This window comes from Nelumbo lutea, chromosome 1 (genome assembly GCF_056320005.1).
Source record: "Nelumbo lutea isolate HS-2025 chromosome 1, American lotus-T2T, whole genome shotgun sequence".
NCBI classification, from domain to species: domain Eukaryota; kingdom Viridiplantae; phylum Streptophyta; class Magnoliopsida; order Proteales; family Nelumbonaceae; genus Nelumbo; species Nelumbo lutea.
This window is the reverse complement of record NC_142684.1, coordinates 23,243,351-23,263,199: the sequence shown is the minus strand read 5'-3', so window position 1 is coordinate 23,263,199 and position 19,849 is coordinate 23,243,351. Positions and strand designations below refer to the sequence as shown.

Below are 19,849 nucleotides of genomic sequence, written 5' to 3'. Positions count from 1 at the left end.
ACAAAGAACTTACGACCAATAAGATCAAAGAACCAGTAACCTTTTTGAGAGGAGGGATACCCCCAGAAAGATACATGGAATAGACCAAGGGTCTAACTTACCACAAAACAGAGATAAGTCATGGGAAAAAGCACAACAACCAAACACCCTCAAGGGAATGGGAAATAAAAGAGACTAAGGGAACAACAGCTGACGAGGGGCCTTGTAGTTCAACTCTCTAGAGGGCATGCGATTGATGACATAAGCAGCAACAAGTACAACATCCAAAAATGTTTTGGAACATTCATGTGTAACATCACCCCTCATGTTGCCTCAAGGAGGTGTTTGTTCTTTCTTTCTGCAACACCATTTTGTTGTAGTGTTCTTGCACATGAGCTCCTATGAATGGATCCATGAGAAGCAAAGAACTCATTGAGCTCACCATGGAAATACTCCTTCACATTGTTTGATTAAAAAATTGGAATTTCAACATGAAACCCTGTAAACACCATCCTTCAGAAATCTCTCACAATCTTTGGAACTTCGCCTCTACTATGCATGGGAAATACCCATGTATAGTGGGAGAAATCATCAATCAATGTGATAAAGTACTTATACGCGCCCTTCAAAGTTATAGTAATAGGCCCCCACACATCAAAATACACAATATGGAAAGGGAAACTTGATCTTTTATTACTTGAATGAAATATTGTTCTACATTGCTTGCTCAACTAACATGTTTGACAGTAGAAATCTGACACTAAACATGACTTAAATAAATAAGGAAACAAAGACTTCACTATTTCAAAAGACACATGACCTAACCGGTTATGCCACAAAAAAATGACTCTTATTTGACTAATTATGTGACTCTAAGGATGACACTGAGAAACCAGCCTTGTTGTCGAGAGTGTAGAGACCATCCACTAAGCTTCCCCTACCAATCGTCCTCCCAAAAGTTAGATCTTGAAAAACACATGAACCAGGAAAAATGTTACACTGTAGTTTAAAGAGTTTGTGATACTACTAATGGAAAGCAGATTGATGGGAAGTTGAAGGACAAGCAAAACATTATCCTGGTTAAGTCCATGAGGAAGGGATATTAATCCTTGGCCTGCAATGGAGGAGAATGATCCATCTAGAAGTCTCACCTTAAGATAAGACTGAAAAAGGTTTGGCTTACCGGTCATGTGATTAGAGGCCCCTGAGTCAATGATCCAGGGTGAATCAGTGGTAGTGAGACATGGAAGGCAGAAGTTGCATTACCTGATGTAGACACAAATGAAGTAGAAGGGGTACCAGTAACCGAATTGTCCATTTGGCACAAGGCCATACCATATGATTCCAAATGACTACGAAAGAAATTTATGATATCTTCCTTGGGGTCAGAACCAGTGAGCAGTCTATTCCTCTTCCGGTTCCAATCCTTGTGTCCACTCCTATGTCTGATCCTCCTATGTCACCTACTTTACCACCTCCCTTGCATCCTGTTTCTCAGTGCTTCTCACGACAGCGCCTATGACTTCACAGGGAGGTTGATTCCACAGCAGAAGAACCTACATCACTTTCTATTAAATTCTTGGAGCCTCCAGATTTGGCTGACACCGACTCAGGTATTCCACTGCTCATTGTATCTCATAGTATCTCTCCTACATTGGACTTTCTCCTTATTGAGCCTTCCTTTCTTCCCTCAACTCTATGTCTATACCCAAGGGTGTCAATGAGGCTCTCTCCAAACCTGAGTGGAAGATAGCTATGCGGGAAGAAATGGAAGCTTTAATTAAAAATTAGACGTAGGAGATTGTGGGTCTAACAAAGGGCAAGGAGACTGCTTGATGCAGATGGATTTATACAGTTAAATACAAGGCAGATGGAAGTATAGAAAGGTATAAAGCAAGATTGGTTGCAAAAGGGTACACTCAAACCTATGGCAATGATTAGTTAGAGACTTTTGCACCAGTTGCAAAAATGAATTCTATTCGGATCCTTCACTCTCCTACTGCTACATACTCTTGGCCCCTTTTCCAACTTGATGCGAAAAATGCCTTTCTTAATGGGGACTTGCAAGAAGAAGTATATATGGGTCTTCCTACTGATTTCTACAGTGATACTGAAAAAGGAAAGGTATGCAAATTGAAGAAGTCTCTTTATGGTTTAAAACAGTCTCCCAGAGCGTGGTTTGACAGGTTCAGAAAAGCCTTGATTGCTTTTGGCTATACTTAGACTCAATCAGACCATACTTTGTTTGTGAAACGGAGGGGGTCCCTGGTGTCAGTTTTGATAGTTTATGTGGATGACATTGTAGTTACAGGAAATGACCTGAGTGAGATTGATAGTTTGAAGAAGAATCTACACAGAGAATTTGAAATTAAGGATCTTGGGGAGTTGAGGTATTTCTTGGGCATTGAGGTAGCAAGATCAAGGCATGGAATTTTTATTTCTCAAAGGAAGTATGTTTTGGACCTTTTACAAGAGACAGGGAAACTTAAAACCAAGGCAACTAGTACTCCTATTGATCAAAATCACATAATTAATGCATCAGAAGGTGAGATGGTGAAGGACATTAGGAGATATCAGAGACTAGTGAGGCGGTTGTTATATTTATGCATGACAAGACCCAACATCTCTTATGCAGTGAGTGTGGTGAGTCAATACATGCATGCCCCATGAGTCCAGCATTGGGAGGCTGTTGACAGGATTCTTGCGTATCTGAAGGGACATCCAGGTAAAGGCATACTATTTGCTGATCATGGACAATTGAAACTAGAGGCTTACACAGATGCTGATTGGGCAGGATGCCTAGATGACAGGAGATCTACATTAGGAGTTTGCACTCTTGTTGGAGGCAATCTAGTTTCGTGGAAAAGTAAGAAACAAACAGTTGTGGCGAGGTCAAGTGAAGAAGCTAAATACAAAGCCATGGCACAACCCATTTCAGCATGACAGAACAAAGCACATTGAAGTGGACAAACATTTTGTTGAAATCTGCTAGTTCTCCTAGTAGTTTTTTATATTTTTCTGTTCTTTAGTGCCATAGGGGCAATCTTGTAATTTTGCTGACCTTTTGTTTTAAGTTGGGTCGCCCTAATATAAAAAGTAAAGAGAGCTGGAGCCGCCTGCTCTAAGTTTTGAATCTAAAATGTTCTTCTCTCTTCCTCTTCTTCCTCCCTTTCCTCTCCTTCTCTGATATCTCAGTCCTGAAAACATGGTATCAGAGCGGACCTTCTAAGATCAGAAAAAGTGCGATAAGGCTCTTTTCTGGACTCTTCTTGTTGTGGATCGAATCTGATCAAGAAGCAGACCGAACTGATCTGAAGGGGTTTCCGTTTATCTTCTCTTCTTCTTCCTTGGCCATGTGCCAAGAAACCCTTAAAAGGAAGGAAGAATCTGATGCTGTGAAGATAAATCTATCTTCTAAGGATCGAGCGATACTCTCTTGTACCCAGGTAAGTGTTTTCTGGAGGTCTAGATGACCTGAAACTGCTAAGTTCCCTTGAACTTTGGATCGTGTGATCCTTTTTTTTTTTTACCCAATCAACTGGCGGTGTAGCCGTGTAGGTCAAAATGACCTATAACTATAAGACAGTGGTCGGCTACCTTGACCAAACTGTAACTGTGGCTGTGACTGAACTGTAGAATTGGGGACTGAACTGTAACTGTGGCTGAACCTTGACTGAACTGTGGCTGAGCTGAATTAGGGTTTGAACTTTGACTGAACTGGGGACTGAACTGAATTATAGTTTGAACTGGGGACTGAACTGTGACTGAACTAGGGACTGAACTGACTGAACTGAAATTGAACAGTGGCTGAACTGTAACCTCTTTTGAACAGACCTGATCCGGAAACCTAAATCTTATAATATGTCTTCTGAAGATTCTATTCTGTCTAGTGGGTCCCCAAGTCAAGGTGGAGTGAGTGGGGGATTTGACATGAGTTTTCCCATGGCTGTGATACCATTTGATGGTCTTAACTACCTAGAATGGTCAAGGGGAATCAAACTATAAATAACAGCCAGGGGAAGGTAGGCTATATTAATGATAAAACTAAAGAACCAAAGTCTCAGGGAGCAGAACATGATAGGTGGGATCAGGAAAACAACATGGTGATGTCATGGCTGTTACTGTCTATGTTGCCTCCAGTCAGGAAGACTTTCAAGTGGGCTGAAACAGCTGTTGAGATTTAGGAGCAGGAAAAATCTACCTATTCAGAGCAACGCCACTATGCCAAAATATACCAGTTGCAAGCTTCCTCATCTACTTGTAAGCAGGGGGGCAAGACCCTCTCAGCCTACCTATCTCATCAACTGCATGCCATCTCAGGCATTGGATATTGTCGTTGCTTTGTTCAAAACTTGTGTCCTACCCGTGGTAAGCTTGACCCTCATGCTCTCCCTTGTGTCTTCTTGGGCTATTCATCTTCTCAAAAGGGTTACCATCATTTCGATCCTGTTTCTCGAAAATACTATGTCTCTATGGATGTTGTTGTCAGTTGTTTACGTATTCAGGTTTAGTACCATAAGGGTACTGTTGTAATTTCTCCTCTGTTTATATTGTTCGACTGTACTAGTATAAATAATAATATATCATTCTTTCGCCCCCTAAGTTCTGAAAGGGCTTTCAGTCCTCTCAGCTCTCCTCTCCTCTCTCCCTCTCTTCTCTCCTCTCTTCTCTTCTCTTCTCTTGCTCTTGCTCAACATGGTATTGGAGCAAGTCGTCTAGGCCTGAAGGGTGGTGCCAAGCAAACCTGTTGTTTAATGTCGAGCAGATAGTCTCTTCATCTCCCAGAGCTATATCCATCGAATTACTAATCAGTTGTATTCAGTTCGACCCAGAAGTTATAGAGACTTTTCATCTTCCAGTCCAGAAGTTGTATTCATTGTCTGTTCGACTGTAGAGCGGCCATCATCTGAGGTTCGTAGAGGGAGTTCTAGTTTACAGAGAGGCTATCATCTGAAGTTAAAAGAGGTACTGTTCATTTACTGTTCGACTGCCCTACGGATTGACTGTTCAGCCGATTGATGGACTATTGATGGACTGTATTTATTTAACAAAGCAGCTGTATTCGACAATTTATTTTTTTGTATTTCTTTACCCCTTTGATGGACTGTTGATGCCCTAAAGCAGATGTTGTATTGATCTCAGTCATTGACTGTTCGGCTACCAGGCCTACCGATTAGGGGTGTGGTGAACTTTACCTTGTATTTTCCATTCTGTTGGGGGGTCATATGACCTCTGTACAATTGTAGGTCATACAGACCTGGTTATGTACTGCAACTGCAGTGTTGTTTTTTGGATTCCTACAAGACCGTAGGTTATACAGACCTGTTCCAATACTGCAACAGCAGTGTTCAGTCTTTGCTCCCAGTGAAACCGTAGGTCAGAAGGACCTGTTTCTATAATTGCCTTGTACGGAAGTACCCCTTTGGTTGCAGTTTTTTTCTTAAACCCGAAATCATGAGTAGTGAAGATTCAGCCACATCTGGAGTTTCCTCAATGCTGAATGGAAAGGGTGGGGGTGACCTATCATTTCCTATGGCTGTTGTCCCTCTTGATGGTTTAAATTACCTAGAGTGGTCAAGAGGGATCAAGTTATACATCACTGCAAGGGGGACGATAGGCTATATTAATGGGAGGATAAAAGAACTATCCTCCGGGAGTGCTGAATATGATAGATGGAATCAGGAGAACAGTATTGTTATGTCCTGGCTCTTGGTTTCCATGCAACCTCAAATCAGGAAGAATTTCATGTGGGTTGAAACTGCGAATGAAACCTGGGAACAAGCAAAGTCTACATATTCAGAATTGCGACACTATGCCAAAATTTATCAACTGCAGGCAGCATCTTCTACTTGTAGACAGGGGGAGAGGTGTTTATCGGTCTATTACTCTGACTTAACATCTGCCTGGAAGGAGTTGGATCACTACCAGAGTGTGGATTGGAAGTGTGATGAGGATGCTAAGAAGTACAAACAGCTTGTCTCCCAGCAAAGGGTGTTTGCATTCTTACATGGTCTGAATCCTATGTATGAATCTATCAGGGTTCAGATTCTCAGCTCTAAGGATCTCCCTTCTGTTCAGGAAGTCTATGCTCTTGTACAATCTGAAGAAAGCAGGAGAAATTTGATGAACAACCCTAGTGGGGATGCTGTTGTGTTAGTTGCAAAAGGGGGTGTATCTACCGGTGTGGGATCTTCTTCCCGGAAAGGAGATCTCCAGAAAAAAACAGAAGATAAGAAAAAATTGTGGTGCACTCATTGCCAGAAACCCCGACACACCAAAGATACCTGTTGAGATCTTCATGGGAAACCAAAATGGGCTCAAGATCTGACTAAGAAGCAAGGTTCAAAGGTGAATAAGAAGTACGGACAGCAAAGTACAAAGAAACATCACATGGCCAACATGGCTACCCGGGAGCATCAGCCCCCCATTTCTACTATGATTCAGACACATCTCACTGGACCTGACCCGAGGGAGGACATTATGAATTCCTTCCATGACCATTTAGAGCTCTAGAGCAATTCGTCAGATGGATACTCCTCCCTCAACCTCATTTGCATCTACGTCAGGTAACCCTGCCACAGCTTTCCATGTTGCTTCTCACACCCCTGACTCTCCATGGATCATTGATTCTGGAGCATCAAAACATATGACTGGTACGTCCTCTTACTTTCAAACCTATCATCCTCTTTCTGGAAGAGATAAGGTGAGACTAGCCGATGGATCATACTCTTCCATAGCTGGTCAAGGAACTCTCTCTCTTCCTCTTGGCCTTACCCTTTCTGATGTTCTTCATGTTCCAAATTTTCCCATTAATTTGTTCTCTGTTAGTAGTGTTACTAATTCCTTGAATGGCTCAGTGACTTTTTTCCCTTCTCATTGTGTGATTCAGGATCTGGCCTCGGGGAGGACAATTGGTAGGGGTCGTATGGCTGATGGACTTTACATGCTGGAGAATAAGGCTGGTCTTCATGTTACAAAGTCTATGAGTCAGTCCTGTAAGAAAAAAAGTCTATCTATGGCATTGTCGTCTTGGTCATTTGTCTTTTGAGTCTTTGAAAGTTGTATTCCTAGAACTGTTTAAGTCAATGTCTGTTTCTGATTTTTCTTGTCAAACGCGTCAGTTGAGTAAGCATTGTAGAACTCATTTTCTTCAAAGAAATAGTAAATCTGAATCTCCATTTCACATTGTTCATTCTGATGTGTGGGGCTTTGTTACTTTACCATCTGAGAGTGGCTACAAGTATTTCATTACCCTCATTGATGATTATTCTAGATTTACTTGGGTATACCCGATGCGAACCAGGGAAGAAGTACCAAAAATCATTCAAAATTTCCAGCGGATGGTCTTCACTCAATTTCAAACTGAAATCCAAATTTTCCAATCAGATAATGCAAAAGAATTTTTTCATAGTGACCTCACGGAATTTTTTGCTTCGCATGGTTCCCTTCACCGTAGCTCTTATGCCCGCACACCACAACAAAATGGTGTGGCCGAACGGAAGAACCAACATCTCCTTGAAGTGGCTCAAGGTTTACTACTTCATATGAATGTTCCCAAACGGTTTTGGCTTGAAGTTGTTCTTTGTTCAACTTACCTTATAAACCGTATGCCCTCTCGTCGGTAAGAGTACAAAGCCCCACATCAACTTCTCTTTCCTAAGGCTCCCCTTCTTTCTATTCCTCCTCGTGTCTTTGGTTGCTGGTGTTTTGTCCAAAATCTGTCTCCCACCCGTGGGAAATTGGATTCTCGTGCTATACCTTGCATATTTCTTGGTTACTCCACTCAAAAGGGATACTGTGTTTTTTATCCTGTTTCTCGTAAATTCTATGTCTCCATGGATGTTTCTTTCTTTGAAGATGAGCCTTTCTATCCTGTTTCTCCTCAGGGGGAGTGTAGACATGAGGAGAAACTGGTTCAGCTTCCCTCTCTCCCTGACCCTCTACCTTTTCATGTTTTTTCTCGTCGTCGCAAAGGCCAGCCAAATCCAAGAGCTACAGAGAATCTAGAAGTTGTACCTCCAGTGCCACCAGACTCCTCGAGGGAGGATCATACTCACTTAGGTATTTTAGCTCCCAATGATGTCCTTGAATCTATTGAAAATGATTCCTCTACTGCTAATGATCTTGACCGTCCTATTGCTCACAGGAAGGGTGTTAGATTGTGCACCACTAAACATCCCATTTCCAACTTTGTCTCCTATGAGAACATTTCATCCTCATTCCGTGCCTTCCTTACCTCTATTGACAGTGTCCCTATCCCTAAGAATGTGGCAGAAACTCTTTCAGTTCCTGAATGGACAAATGCCATGAGGGAAGAAATTAATGCCCTTCACAAAAATGGCACATGGGAACTTGTTGACCTTCCTAAGGGAAAGGTTCCAGTTGGATGTAAATGGGTGTTCACAGTCAAGCATAAGGCTGATGGAACAGTGGAAAGGTATAAAGCTCGCTTAGTGGCAAAGGGATATACTCAAGTGTATGGAGTTGATTATGCAGAAACTTTTGCCCTTGTTGCCAAGATGAATTCCATTAGAGTCCGTTTCTCTCTTGCGGCCAATCTGGATTGGGTTTTACACCAGCTGGACATCAAGAATGCATTCTTGAATGGTGACCTTGAAGAGGAAGTGTACATGATTCAACCTCCTGGGTTTCTAGCCCAAGGCAATGAACAGAAAGTGTGCAAGTTGAAGAAGTCCTTATACGGGTTTAAAACAATCACCAAGAGCTTGGTTCAGTAGATTCCATGTGGCAGTTCAGCAAAAAGGATACAGGCAATGTCAATCAGATCACACACTGTTCGTGAAAAAAGGAGAAGGTAAAATTGCTGCTCTAATTGTATATGTGGATGACATAATTGTTACTGGTGACTAATTTGATTAGTCACTTAAGGGGCGAATTCTGAGATAAGATCAGCTGATAGGATTGGGCCCACACCCTATCCACTCAGAGAGTCCAAGATCTAAATGAGATTTAGATCTGGAAACTTCCTAATTAGATTAGGAGATGGCTGATCTAATCTGCAGATAAGATAAGGGTTATCCCATATCTTAAAGGGACTTCTAATCCAAATATGATTTGGGTTAGCAACTCCCAATGGGATTAGGAGCTGATCCCTTTAAGTCTATAAAAGGAAGAGGGGGCGGCAGCCTTTAGACACACAATCATCAGCAACAGATAGTCTTGTCTTCAGAGCTAAAATCACAGAAGAGAGAATTCTGCTCCCTGCAAATACTCTCTAGCCGCCTCCTTCCTGCAGTTGCCGCCTACAGCAGTTCGATCTCCATTCCTTGGGAGAAATCAAGATTGGATCTTGATTCCAATCTTTTGGAGAAAAGATTGGTGGGAGTTGTATTCACAAGCCGTCCAGGTGATTCTTGAGAAGGATCAAGTTCTTTTGGAAGAACACTGCTGATTCTACTCCACCCTACACTGTGCCATCTTCAGTGGGAGCAGATTTTGGATCCTACCTTGGGCGTGAACACCTTCATTGAGAGATATTATTTCTCTGTATCAGGTATCATCTCTCCCTACTCCTTTTGGTTCAGATCTGGTTCAGTTTATGGTTCAAGAATGATCCTTGAAAATATGATTTTCTAAATAGGGAATTCGATTCCCAGTTGAAGGGAGAGAAAAATTTTTGAAATTCGCCCCCCTTTATTCCGCAATCTTTGGGTGTCCATATGATGGATTTCCTATCCCTTCAACAACCACCCCATGGCCTCAGCATCCCTCTGAGACCTCGCCTGCCTGGCCATAGCAACGCGAGCAGCCTCCTCGGCAGCATGAGGAGCCGCCTCAATAGCTCAGGTAGTCACCTCGACGGCACGAAAAGCCTCTTCGGCAGCTCGCGTCTGCCTCGAGCTTCTCTCCACCTGGGCCGCTAAGGCGTGAATAGAAGAGTTCACCTACCAAAAGGAACAAGTGATCAGAGAACGACAGCAAGAAGGATAAAAGTTAAGAGGACCGACAAGAAATTGACTCACCACCATAGCATGAGTTACGGCACGACAGGCGATCTGGTTCAAGGGAAGATTGGTCCACGCCGCGATCTCCTCGGGGAAAGTGGCCTCCCTAATCTTCTGAAGAGCATAGTTCGGCGACAGCACGCTCCTGAACTCCCCTTGAGCTCCCAAGCCCGAGGGCCCAGCGGACCCAGAGTAAGCAGGAGCACTAGAATAGGTGGGAGCACCCATGAGAGTGATCTCAGCATAAGGGGCCCCTGCCGCTTCCTGCATTGAAGGAGCCACCTCGGGCTCCCTGGGCGGATCCTCTAACATGTGGTCTGGAACTTGAGGCTCCTCATCCTGGGGCAGCTCGGTACGAGTTCGCTTGGCGACCCGTTTCCTCCCCTTCATGCCTTGGAACAGGCGCCCCCCACGAGTCCTCTTTGAGTCCATCACACCGCAAAAAAAGAGCTCGGCATCAGAAAAAACGAAAGAACAAAGCGAAACAAGAAACCTCTGAGCAAGGAACCTACCCGAACTCAGGCCGGCCGCAATAAGCTTGGCCTCCGTTAGGTACTGATGACATTTCAGCCCTAGTCGTGCCCATTGTTGGATGCCCTTCACCGTCTCTTTATCGAGAGTAACACCAGAATCAGGGGCGGCCTCCCCCCACCCGGTCTGAAAAGGCCACCCTTGTGCACTTCGCACCCCGAAGTAGTCCCGCTTCCACGCCGGGACCTTGTTGGGAAGTTCGTGCAAGAGCTTAAAACCCGGGCGAGGAGACAGGTAATACGCCCGCCTACCCCCGGGAAGAGAACCCGCTTGTTTTTTGAGCATTAAAATGGAGGAGAATATCTCCAAGTCTAAAGGGAAGCCCTGTTTGCAAAAAAGGGAGATTATCCCCACCAAGTTCCGAATAGAGTTCGGATGAAACTGGCCAACGGTAACGCCGAAGTGGTTTATGACTTCGATGAGAAGGGGGTGGAAAGGCAATCGCAGCCCCGCAACGAGCTGCTCCCTAAAAATCACGATCTCAGTAGGACCATGTTCCTAAGGAAAGCTACCCGAAGGAATGAAATAGGCATACCCCTCAAGCAAATTGTAAGAGATAACAAGAGATTGGAGCCCCTCAGGCGTCATGGTCGAAGGACCAAACCTATCTAGCATCCAACCTCGACGAGAGGTAGACGCCAAATTGCCCGAAGCAGCTCGGCCTACGGGTTCAAAGTCGTCCTCAAGTTCCACCTCAGTATCACTAAGGCCATTGGGAGATGCGACTCGGTTCGTAGAACCTACGTCAGACCTACTTGAAGAATCGTCTGAGCTATCCAAACTAGACATCGAGGAGAAGAGGTGGATTCAGGAAAGTACTCATCGGAAGAAAGTTTTGAAGGCTCCAGAAACTAGAACAAGCAAAAAACCTTGAAGGCGAAATAACAAGCCTAGACGCAAACTGAAAGGCCTGGACGCAAGCTCAAGAAGCAAATCGCAGAAGTGACAAATCAACTGGGGTCCCCTACTATTTATAGCCACAGTAACCAAGAACCAACAGTGCAGATCAGAGCCAATCCGACGACCCGCATTCGCGCTGACCGCGCGTCCCCTAAGACCGAGACGTAATTGGCGCACGTCTTTCTGAAATTGACGAAACGTTAGCGCATGTCTTTCTGAAACTGACAATGCGTCGCGCACGTCTTTCTGTAACTGACAACTGCCAGCGCACGTCTCCTCACCTTCCAAACGGTAGTGGCGCGCTTTTTTCAAAATCAAAAGACTCGCTGTCACGTCTTCCAGCAGCGCGCATTTTTGAAATTTGAAATAAGCGCGCGCCGCCACGTCTGTCAGCATTTGTAAGCAGGTAGGCGCGTCTCCCTCCTTTTGGGACACTCGAGAAAAACCGAAGAACCCTGACAAAGCACCTCGCGAAACTCCCCACGCCAAGGCAGGACCCTTGGCACGAGGAGTGGGGGGCAATTGATGAAGGAAGATTTGGCCCGACCTCGTAATTATGCAACACGTGGCAAAGGCAATAGCTCGGCACAACAGCACGCCTAAGGCGCGAGCAACAAAGGGAGGAACCAGCGGTCCGAACTCCCTACCAGCAGCCCGAACTCACTACTGGGAACCCGAAGTCTCCATTGGGCCCCAAGTCAAACCCGAACTGGCCTACCCTATGGCAGTTCGGAACACACCCCACCGAACTGGCCTGCCTTATAGCAGTTCGGAACACACCCCGCCGAACTGGCCTGCCTTATAGCAGTTCAGGACACACCTCACCGAACTGGCCTGCCTTATAGCATTTCGGGACACACCTCACCGAACTGGCCTGCCTTATAGCAGTTCAGGACTCACCTCACCGGACTGGACTGCACTATGGCAATACAGGACATACCTCCGAACTCAAGACTTTACCTCGCTCACCACTCCAGCACTTCGCCTCCAGGATGCCAAACTGAACAAACCATACCATGCCTGACACCGAGAAAGTTCGTACCCAAGAGCGGCGCACCTGACTGACTTGGGGTTTGACGCTTGACAGTCGCACTTCAAACGGCCACCTGACACCGCCATCTCCAGTTACAGAGACGGCCCCGACAAGGAACAATGGCGGTTCTATCCCAGCAGAAAGGATGACACCCGAACTGGCAGAAACAGATATAATCATACCCGACCTGACAGCGGCCTCGGAGTGAGTGCGCGAAGTGGTTATAAAAGGCCCCCTACCCCCAACAACAAGGTATGTGAACTTTGCGCCATCTAGTCTTTACTTTGCCTTTGAGAGAATACTAACTTGAGCTTCGGAGTTATCTCACCGGGTTTCCCCCGGAGTTCCCTCATCTTCTCCGTTTCAAGCTCCCCATTGCTCCAGTCAGAGGCAGAATCGTTGACAGCTAAGACCAGCCAGATTGCGCTCCATCAAAAGCCATATTTTTCCATTTCAAAAAACAAAAAAGAAATCAATGGCACTGAAGAGTTGTTGTCAACATCTCTACAGCCATATCTGCAGATCTTAGACTCCAAGGCTATGTTTGGTTTGAAGGAAAAGGTAGGGAAAGGAAGGGAAAGGTAGGGAAATTCATATAAGGTTTGTAAAGGTTTCCCTATCTTTCCTTTCCTTTCCCTACTTTTTCCTTCAAACCAAACACAGTGCAAGGTTTTATTGATTTAAGGTGGGCTCTGTTCTGAAATCTTTTGACATAGATGATCTAATATCACCATGGTTCTTCACAAGTTTATAAGATTATGTAGTTAACAAAACAAGAAGAAAAATAGAAAATAAACAAAGTACCTTCAAAGATGAGTAGTTTAAAAACATCTGTACATGTACTGTTCACTAATCAAAATCATCTTACCGGGAAGCTTTCCTTCAGGGGGGCACTGTTCAGAACCAGAGACATCCACTCTTCCATACTTCATGAGGATTTTGGGGCCTCCAGCCTCCTGGAACTCAGCAAGTAAAACAATTATTTAATTCACGAACCCTATTCCTTCATAACTCCAAAAGAAGAAGAGTAAGACCTCAATAGCTGTAGCACTCGCCAACTGGAAAAGGTCTGCATATGTCACATTAGGATACTTTTCCTTGATAGGGTGGAGAAGTTTTAATGCATTTACAAGACCTGAAATACCAGATTATGAGATGATTTCCATCCACCAATACAAAGTATGCAAAAAGGAGAACCATTACCAGCATTGGCTGCATGTTTCAGTTCTATTTCAAATCTCAGGCTTCCATTAGCTCCCCCTCGTTTTGGCCACTCTTCAATGTTCTTGTCATACGTACCAGCATCATGCCATCCCAGGCGAACCTGTAGTTATATAAAATCATGATAATGCATAAGAAAATTTTCATTTTATTTAAGCTATCACCGTTCACTCCTCTATGAGACATGCATATCAAAATATCATAGTGGAGAAGATTATTGATCCCCTACATTACCTAATTAACAGATTGGCTTATTACACTTATTATGGCAGAGACGGAACACTGTTGACTACTTTAATTTCAGATATCTGGGACCAACATTGGGTAATGGCCTTCTTTTTCTTGGTTGAGACCTAACTCAACCAGCAAGAAATAGCAACTATATATATATATATATATATCAATGAATTACAATGATATAGCCCCTTCCGTAGTTCCATCTCAAGAGATGGCCATGAAAGTGACATAGCAGAAAGGAAAAGCAATCGATTTCACTATAAACCCAAGATCTCCAAGGGGTATTTGACTATTTTTAATTTTTAATTATTTCACACCTGTAGAAGCTTCAATTACATGTCCAAAATCCAAACCATAATTCTTTGATGCAAAACTCTACTAAATTGGTTCATCCAACTGGCCAAGTTGTATCCCACAATGGAAGTCACACTACTCCCTTTCACTGCAGCTTTATAGCGCTTAGTTCTGGATCTATTGGGCACCAGAAAGTGTACAACAAACTCTCCTTTAGAGATGATCGTACACCCATCAGAGCTCTCTAATATCTTATATATTAAGAGAAGAAGAGTTCTAAGGGGTGTGAGAGATCCTATTAGAGTTTCCATCCTTAAGGATTAGGATTTCCAAGGAGATACTTTATTTCATTGCTCTTATATTGGAACTTCCAACCACTCTCTCTAATATATAGTCAGAATTAGAAAGGCTTCCTAAAAATGTAAAGAGGTCCAACAACACATTTGCAATCAAATCCTTGAGTATTAGAAATTATCACATTGACCCCTTCATGCAAAGTAAAGTTACAACTCAATCTTTTTACACTACAATCTCCAAATTTGATTGAGATACTACGCATAAATCACTGTTTGGACCAATCACCATTACATGGGGATTTAACTAAGAGTCCTACGCTCCTACTCCAACTAGGAAACCCCCTCAAAACTTAGTTTCTTGCTTTAAAACTCTTTCAAGGTAGTTGCTAGCATATAATCACCCGGGTATATCAGGGATTCCTAGTTCAATTAGGACATTGCAAGACAAGCCTTGAGAAACTTTCCTATGAGTTCCAGTGCCACAAGGACTCTCCCATATTCATTTCAAATTCCTATAGAACCAAAATACTAGAGTCATAATGCAACTAGGATTCCTCCCAAAGACTCCCATTTTGACTAGGATTCTTCCATACTCATTATAGTGTTCCGGTGTTCCCCAAGGGCACACAAAAGCCCTAGCCTCACTGAGATTCCTCTATCAAAGTACTGATTCAACTTAAGTTCTTGGCAATGACACTCTCCTCTTGTCTGAGGATACAAATTAAGAGTGCAACTTGGGTGGGCCAAATCTAAGCTTTTGCAAGGTTTGAGCTTGAATTTTCAAGCTTCTTGTTGGGTCTAGGCCAGAAAGTTTGGGCCTGACCTAAACTCGGGTTGGGCTTGGGTTGAGGCCTTGGGTAGCCCGGGCCTGCCCAATATTTTATGATATACACACCTACATACGTGTATATTGTGTTATGTATTTATAACATATATATGTCTTAGACCTGTTCACGGGCCGGGTTTCGAGCCTGATTTTACACTGTGTCAGGCTTGGGCTTCGAGTTGGGCCCATTCAAATTTTGGCAAAAGCCAAGCCCGAGCCCGGCCCAAGAACAGGTCTAATATGTCTATAGATTACATATTTATACTATCATATGCACTCTAAACTATATTTAGTTATTCACAAATTACAATATGTATATTATTAGTTTAAACTCATACTCATGCACAAACATATACATGCACGTTATGTGTTTTATTTATATACAAATATTTTCTCTAATTATACATCTACATGTATACATGTACAAATTATGCATGTATACATTTGTTAATGACATTTTTGCATATTTTTAATTCATTCTGCATGGAAATTAGGTTACAAAGCCCAACAGAAGATGAATTTTATTCAAAAAATACCTTCAAGCTTGACCAACCTACCTGACCTCAATCCCAACTTGAGATGTGTTAGTTTGAGTTTGGGTTGGGCTCGGGTTGGTAAACTCAGGCTTGATCTTGGGTTGGGCTAGGCCCAAGCCTAAGGTTTAAGACTTAGAGTTGGGCATGGGTTGATCCTCAACTTGACCTAACCCACCCAAGTTGCACCCCTCCCTTATTGGATTCCTAGAACCATAGAATCACTTGCAGATACCCAACATGTGGAGTTTCATAGCCATAGGTCTTTAGCAGCCATCTTTCTGGTATATCAAAGGGACTAATCATAACCCTACAACCCTATAACTCCTCAAGTCCAATGACTAAAAGGGTTTTGCATTTAAGAGATTCATGCAACAATGACAAGATATCCTTTCATGAATCAATCTCAACTGAATCTTATCAGTGTGTATCCTAATACACACCCACATGGTAGACTAGAGTCTCACCCCAATAGTTGAGGTCATGCCACACCATCTTATGATAACCATCCATGTGCTAACATTATAAGTAAGTTGCACAAACTTACCCTTAGCTAGGATATTTTAGGTCTATAAGGAACTTGGTCATCTAGATCTCTCATGGTAAGCCTCACTTACCATTTGAATGCCCTATAACATTATCTGAGGTCCTACTAGTCATAAATAACTACAATTGTAAATGGAATACCTCATAATGAAAAGGTTTCATTTTATTAGCAAAAAAAAATAAAATACAATATACATTTGGCTTTGAATGAACACACGGAAATCTCATTTCCACTAGGCCAAAAAACTGATCTAGAAGAATTCCTTGACATATCATTAAATTCAATGTGGACAAGTAACCAATCCATCATCAACAACCCAATGTCAGCAACCAATCTTCTAGTATCCCTGCTCTTACCTTCAAAAATTATTCTATTCCTCTATTTCCAAATTCCCCAATAAATTGCAAAAGGAATTGACGCCCAGAAATCTTTAACTTTTGTTTCCAGAACAAGATAGCCATTTTAAAACTTCTTTTGGAGATGAAGGCTCATGCCAAAAACCTCCATACAAAATCCAATACTCAGCTATTCCAATTCCCACATCCTCATCTTCCTTGCAAGCAGTGGAAAAGGCACACCTCCTATTGAAGAGCATTAATCTTGAATATTTATCACAAAAAAAGTATGAATCTTAAAACAATGCTCTCCCTCTTAGCTGGTACTGAAGGATTGAACTTTTAATATCCAACCCATACCCCTTAAGATCAGGTTGAGGATACAATCTTAAGTTTAAATCAACCACTATAGATGTCACATTAATCCTCTCCTTACAATTCTGCCTATATACCTAGAGAAGAAACCTATAGTCATTTTCCCCAAACACAATGATCAATTTTTCACTAGAATTTCCTACCTCAATTGCAAATCATTAAGGGCCTTTTCTGAATCCTGATTATTGACTCCAATAGAAACAATAAAAACAGAAACATGGATGTCTTGTTCATAATCTGCATTGTGAGAACAAAATATTGTTGATTTGAAAGCATCATTAAGAAGCATTATCTTCAAGTTTTATTTTTCCTCCAACTATGTTTCTACAACAGCATTAACTAATTAGACCTCTCTGTGCCATTTGGACCTGTAGTGCTACAAAATGGCAGCCTATTTAGTAGTATAGAAACCAGCCTGCTTAATGGCTTACTAGGTCATTTCCAGCTCTCAAAGATTGATCCCAAGTCATAAGGATGGAAGGATGTGGGTTCTAGACCCAAATGATGTCATTTCAGTCAAGTCATTCTAATCTACTTTGATAAGTGAAGGAAAAGGATCCTTCCTTTGCCAATGGATTTGAGCACCAAGTATCCTTACCAAAATATACTTCTTCATGTAGACAGTTTTTTGGATAAAATCTTGATGGTTGCTTGACAATCTTATCTCAACCCACAGGGACAGCTGGACGGGTAGAACTGGCATTCACTATGATAAGCAATTCTTGTGAAGAAGTGGTTTCCCATATTCTTCTTCATTGTGAATTAATTAAATAAAGATCTGAGTGCACTTCATCGGTTCATTTGAGAGGTAAAGGGTGATTCTTGGTAGCATGATGGCCCTGATTCAACCATGACCTATGATGGGTTTTAGTAAGCAAGATTACATTCTTTGGAACCTAGCCCCTTGCTCAGTCTCTCCATGTATGTTGGTGCATTTGGATAAAGAAAAATAGCAGATTATTGAAGGGAAAAAAAGGCTAGAGGACTAGTTGACTTGGAAGGAGGAATACAATAAATTTGTGCAGTCATCTTCTTTCAAGGAATTCAATATGCATAAGCATTTCTAGCCAAATTTATAACACGTAAAACAAGTTCCACCCACAAATCTCTAATTGATTTTGAAACATCTGTGGCACCTTGGGTGGTGAAACCACCGAAATACAGGAAATGTATCAGAGAACTTTGAATTGATATTTGTAGTTCAAACCGCAAAGTTCAAACAATAAATTGAAACTCAAAAAGATGTTATGCTGGCAAAATTCAGCTGCAAGAATTCAGTTTGTTCTACTTACTGTTCTCTCATAAATGACTGTCAATAGTTTGAGTAGCTTGTAAACGCCCATTAATTCCACAGTTACTAATATTGCAGAATCATTATAAAATACAATTAGAGAAACGGAGGCTTTTCCCATTTAATAGTCAAATAATGATACTTGAGAACTAAATTGAAACATAAAATAGCCTTACACCATTGTTCCATTAGAAACATAACCATTGCATAAATGTACCATCATTTGAACAACAAGTTGTCCAGCAAAAATATTTAACTCGACATAGATAAGCATTCAATCCATCGCTGAAGGAAATCAATTATCGAAACCATTAATAAAGGAATTGACTAGAAAACGAACATGGAATGTCAGCTCAGTTTAGTTCAGTGTTACCAAAATTGGGTGGCAAAATGTAGTCTTAAGAAGCTCTTTGATATCCTCTCTAGCACCCTTTAACTGATCAGGGTCAGACGCGAAGCACGTCGGTGATCTAACTACACCACCGGCGTTGGGAGCGTGAACCAGCGCCCTCCTCTGAAACTTCTGAGAGACCAAAAAGCACACCCAACGATCAACCAATGAACCGAGAGACAAGAGAAAGGAGAGATAAAAGGGTACTTACGACAGACCTGATTGAGGAACAATGGCGAGACTGAAGGAGAAGATTTGAGGCATTTGAGGGAAGACCGAGGGGTTGAAGGAGGAGGGGAGAGGAGAGGGAGTGAATAGGCTTCAGCTCTTGTGGTCGCCGATGGGAAGAAACGACAAGCGCAACCCAAAGAAGCCATTGACGATGTTAGTGGAGTGACACGGTGTGCCATTTGTTGCTCTCCTTCGATTTGTTACGTTCCGGCTTGGACCAAACCAATAGCAGTAGTACAGAACAGATTTTGTTCGTTTGGCTTCAATTGCAGCTTTATCTTCGTCCTGGGCCCGCAGTGTCAACTGTCAAGCCCCGTCCAGAAATTCAATATTATAATGGGTACTCTCAACTTTCAATTGCAATATTTAAAAATTACATCATGTCAAAATTTTCTTTTTGTATTTTTGAGATCATTCTCACGTAATCGAAGATCTCTCCACAGCAAATCATATATTCAAATTTTTTGACAATGGCATTCTACGATCATTTTCTCCGTAGAATGATCTCAAAAATGATATTTTTTATATTATGTAATATTTAACTGACAAAATAATAATGAATGGAGACATTTTTGAGAGTTCAGGGTCAAAGTGTTGCAATTGAAAGTTAAATGTACCTATCTGTGGCTACCTCTAAAGTACAGGATATTTATCTATAATTTACCCTATTATATATTGTAAAAATAAAATCTCTATATATCTATTTATATACTTGTATATAAATATATTAGTCGCTCCCATGAAATACACGGATTTTTGTTTATCAAAATTTAAGTAAACACAGCCCTGTAACATTTCCAATTGAGCCAAGTTAGTTACGGTTAATTAATTGATTAGGTTTTTACACTTATATTGGGGTAATCA

The 19,849-nt window shown here is 42.2% G+C and overlaps 1 protein-coding gene across 10 annotated transcripts in view; it reads right to left on the bottom strand.

Annotated features, from left to right (window-relative positions):
• The window catches only part of LOC148873945 (putative L-ascorbate peroxidase 6, chloroplastic/mitochondrial), an 81,837-nt gene extending 62,380 nt beyond the window's left edge, over window positions 1–19,457 (bottom strand). For all 10 annotated transcript variants that reach the window (XR_016105683.1, XR_016105684.1, XR_016105679.1 and 7 more), the window contains exons 1-5: window positions 18,973–19,457; window positions 18,737–18,886; window positions 13,612–13,732; window positions 13,443–13,543; window positions 13,277–13,364 (exon numbers count right to left, since the gene is read on the bottom strand). Coding sequence is in view for 4 of the 10 variants with exons in the window: in XM_088966399.1 (XP_088822525.1) it covers window positions 13,277–13,364; window positions 13,443–13,543; window positions 13,612–13,732; window positions 18,737–18,886; window positions 18,973–19,164 (652 nt within the window). In the remaining 6 variants the exon portion in view is untranslated. The remainder of the gene's footprint in view (window positions 1–13,276; window positions 13,365–13,442; window positions 13,544–13,611; window positions 13,733–18,736; window positions 18,887–18,972) is intronic.
• Window positions 19,458–19,849: the final 392 nt, after the last annotated feature.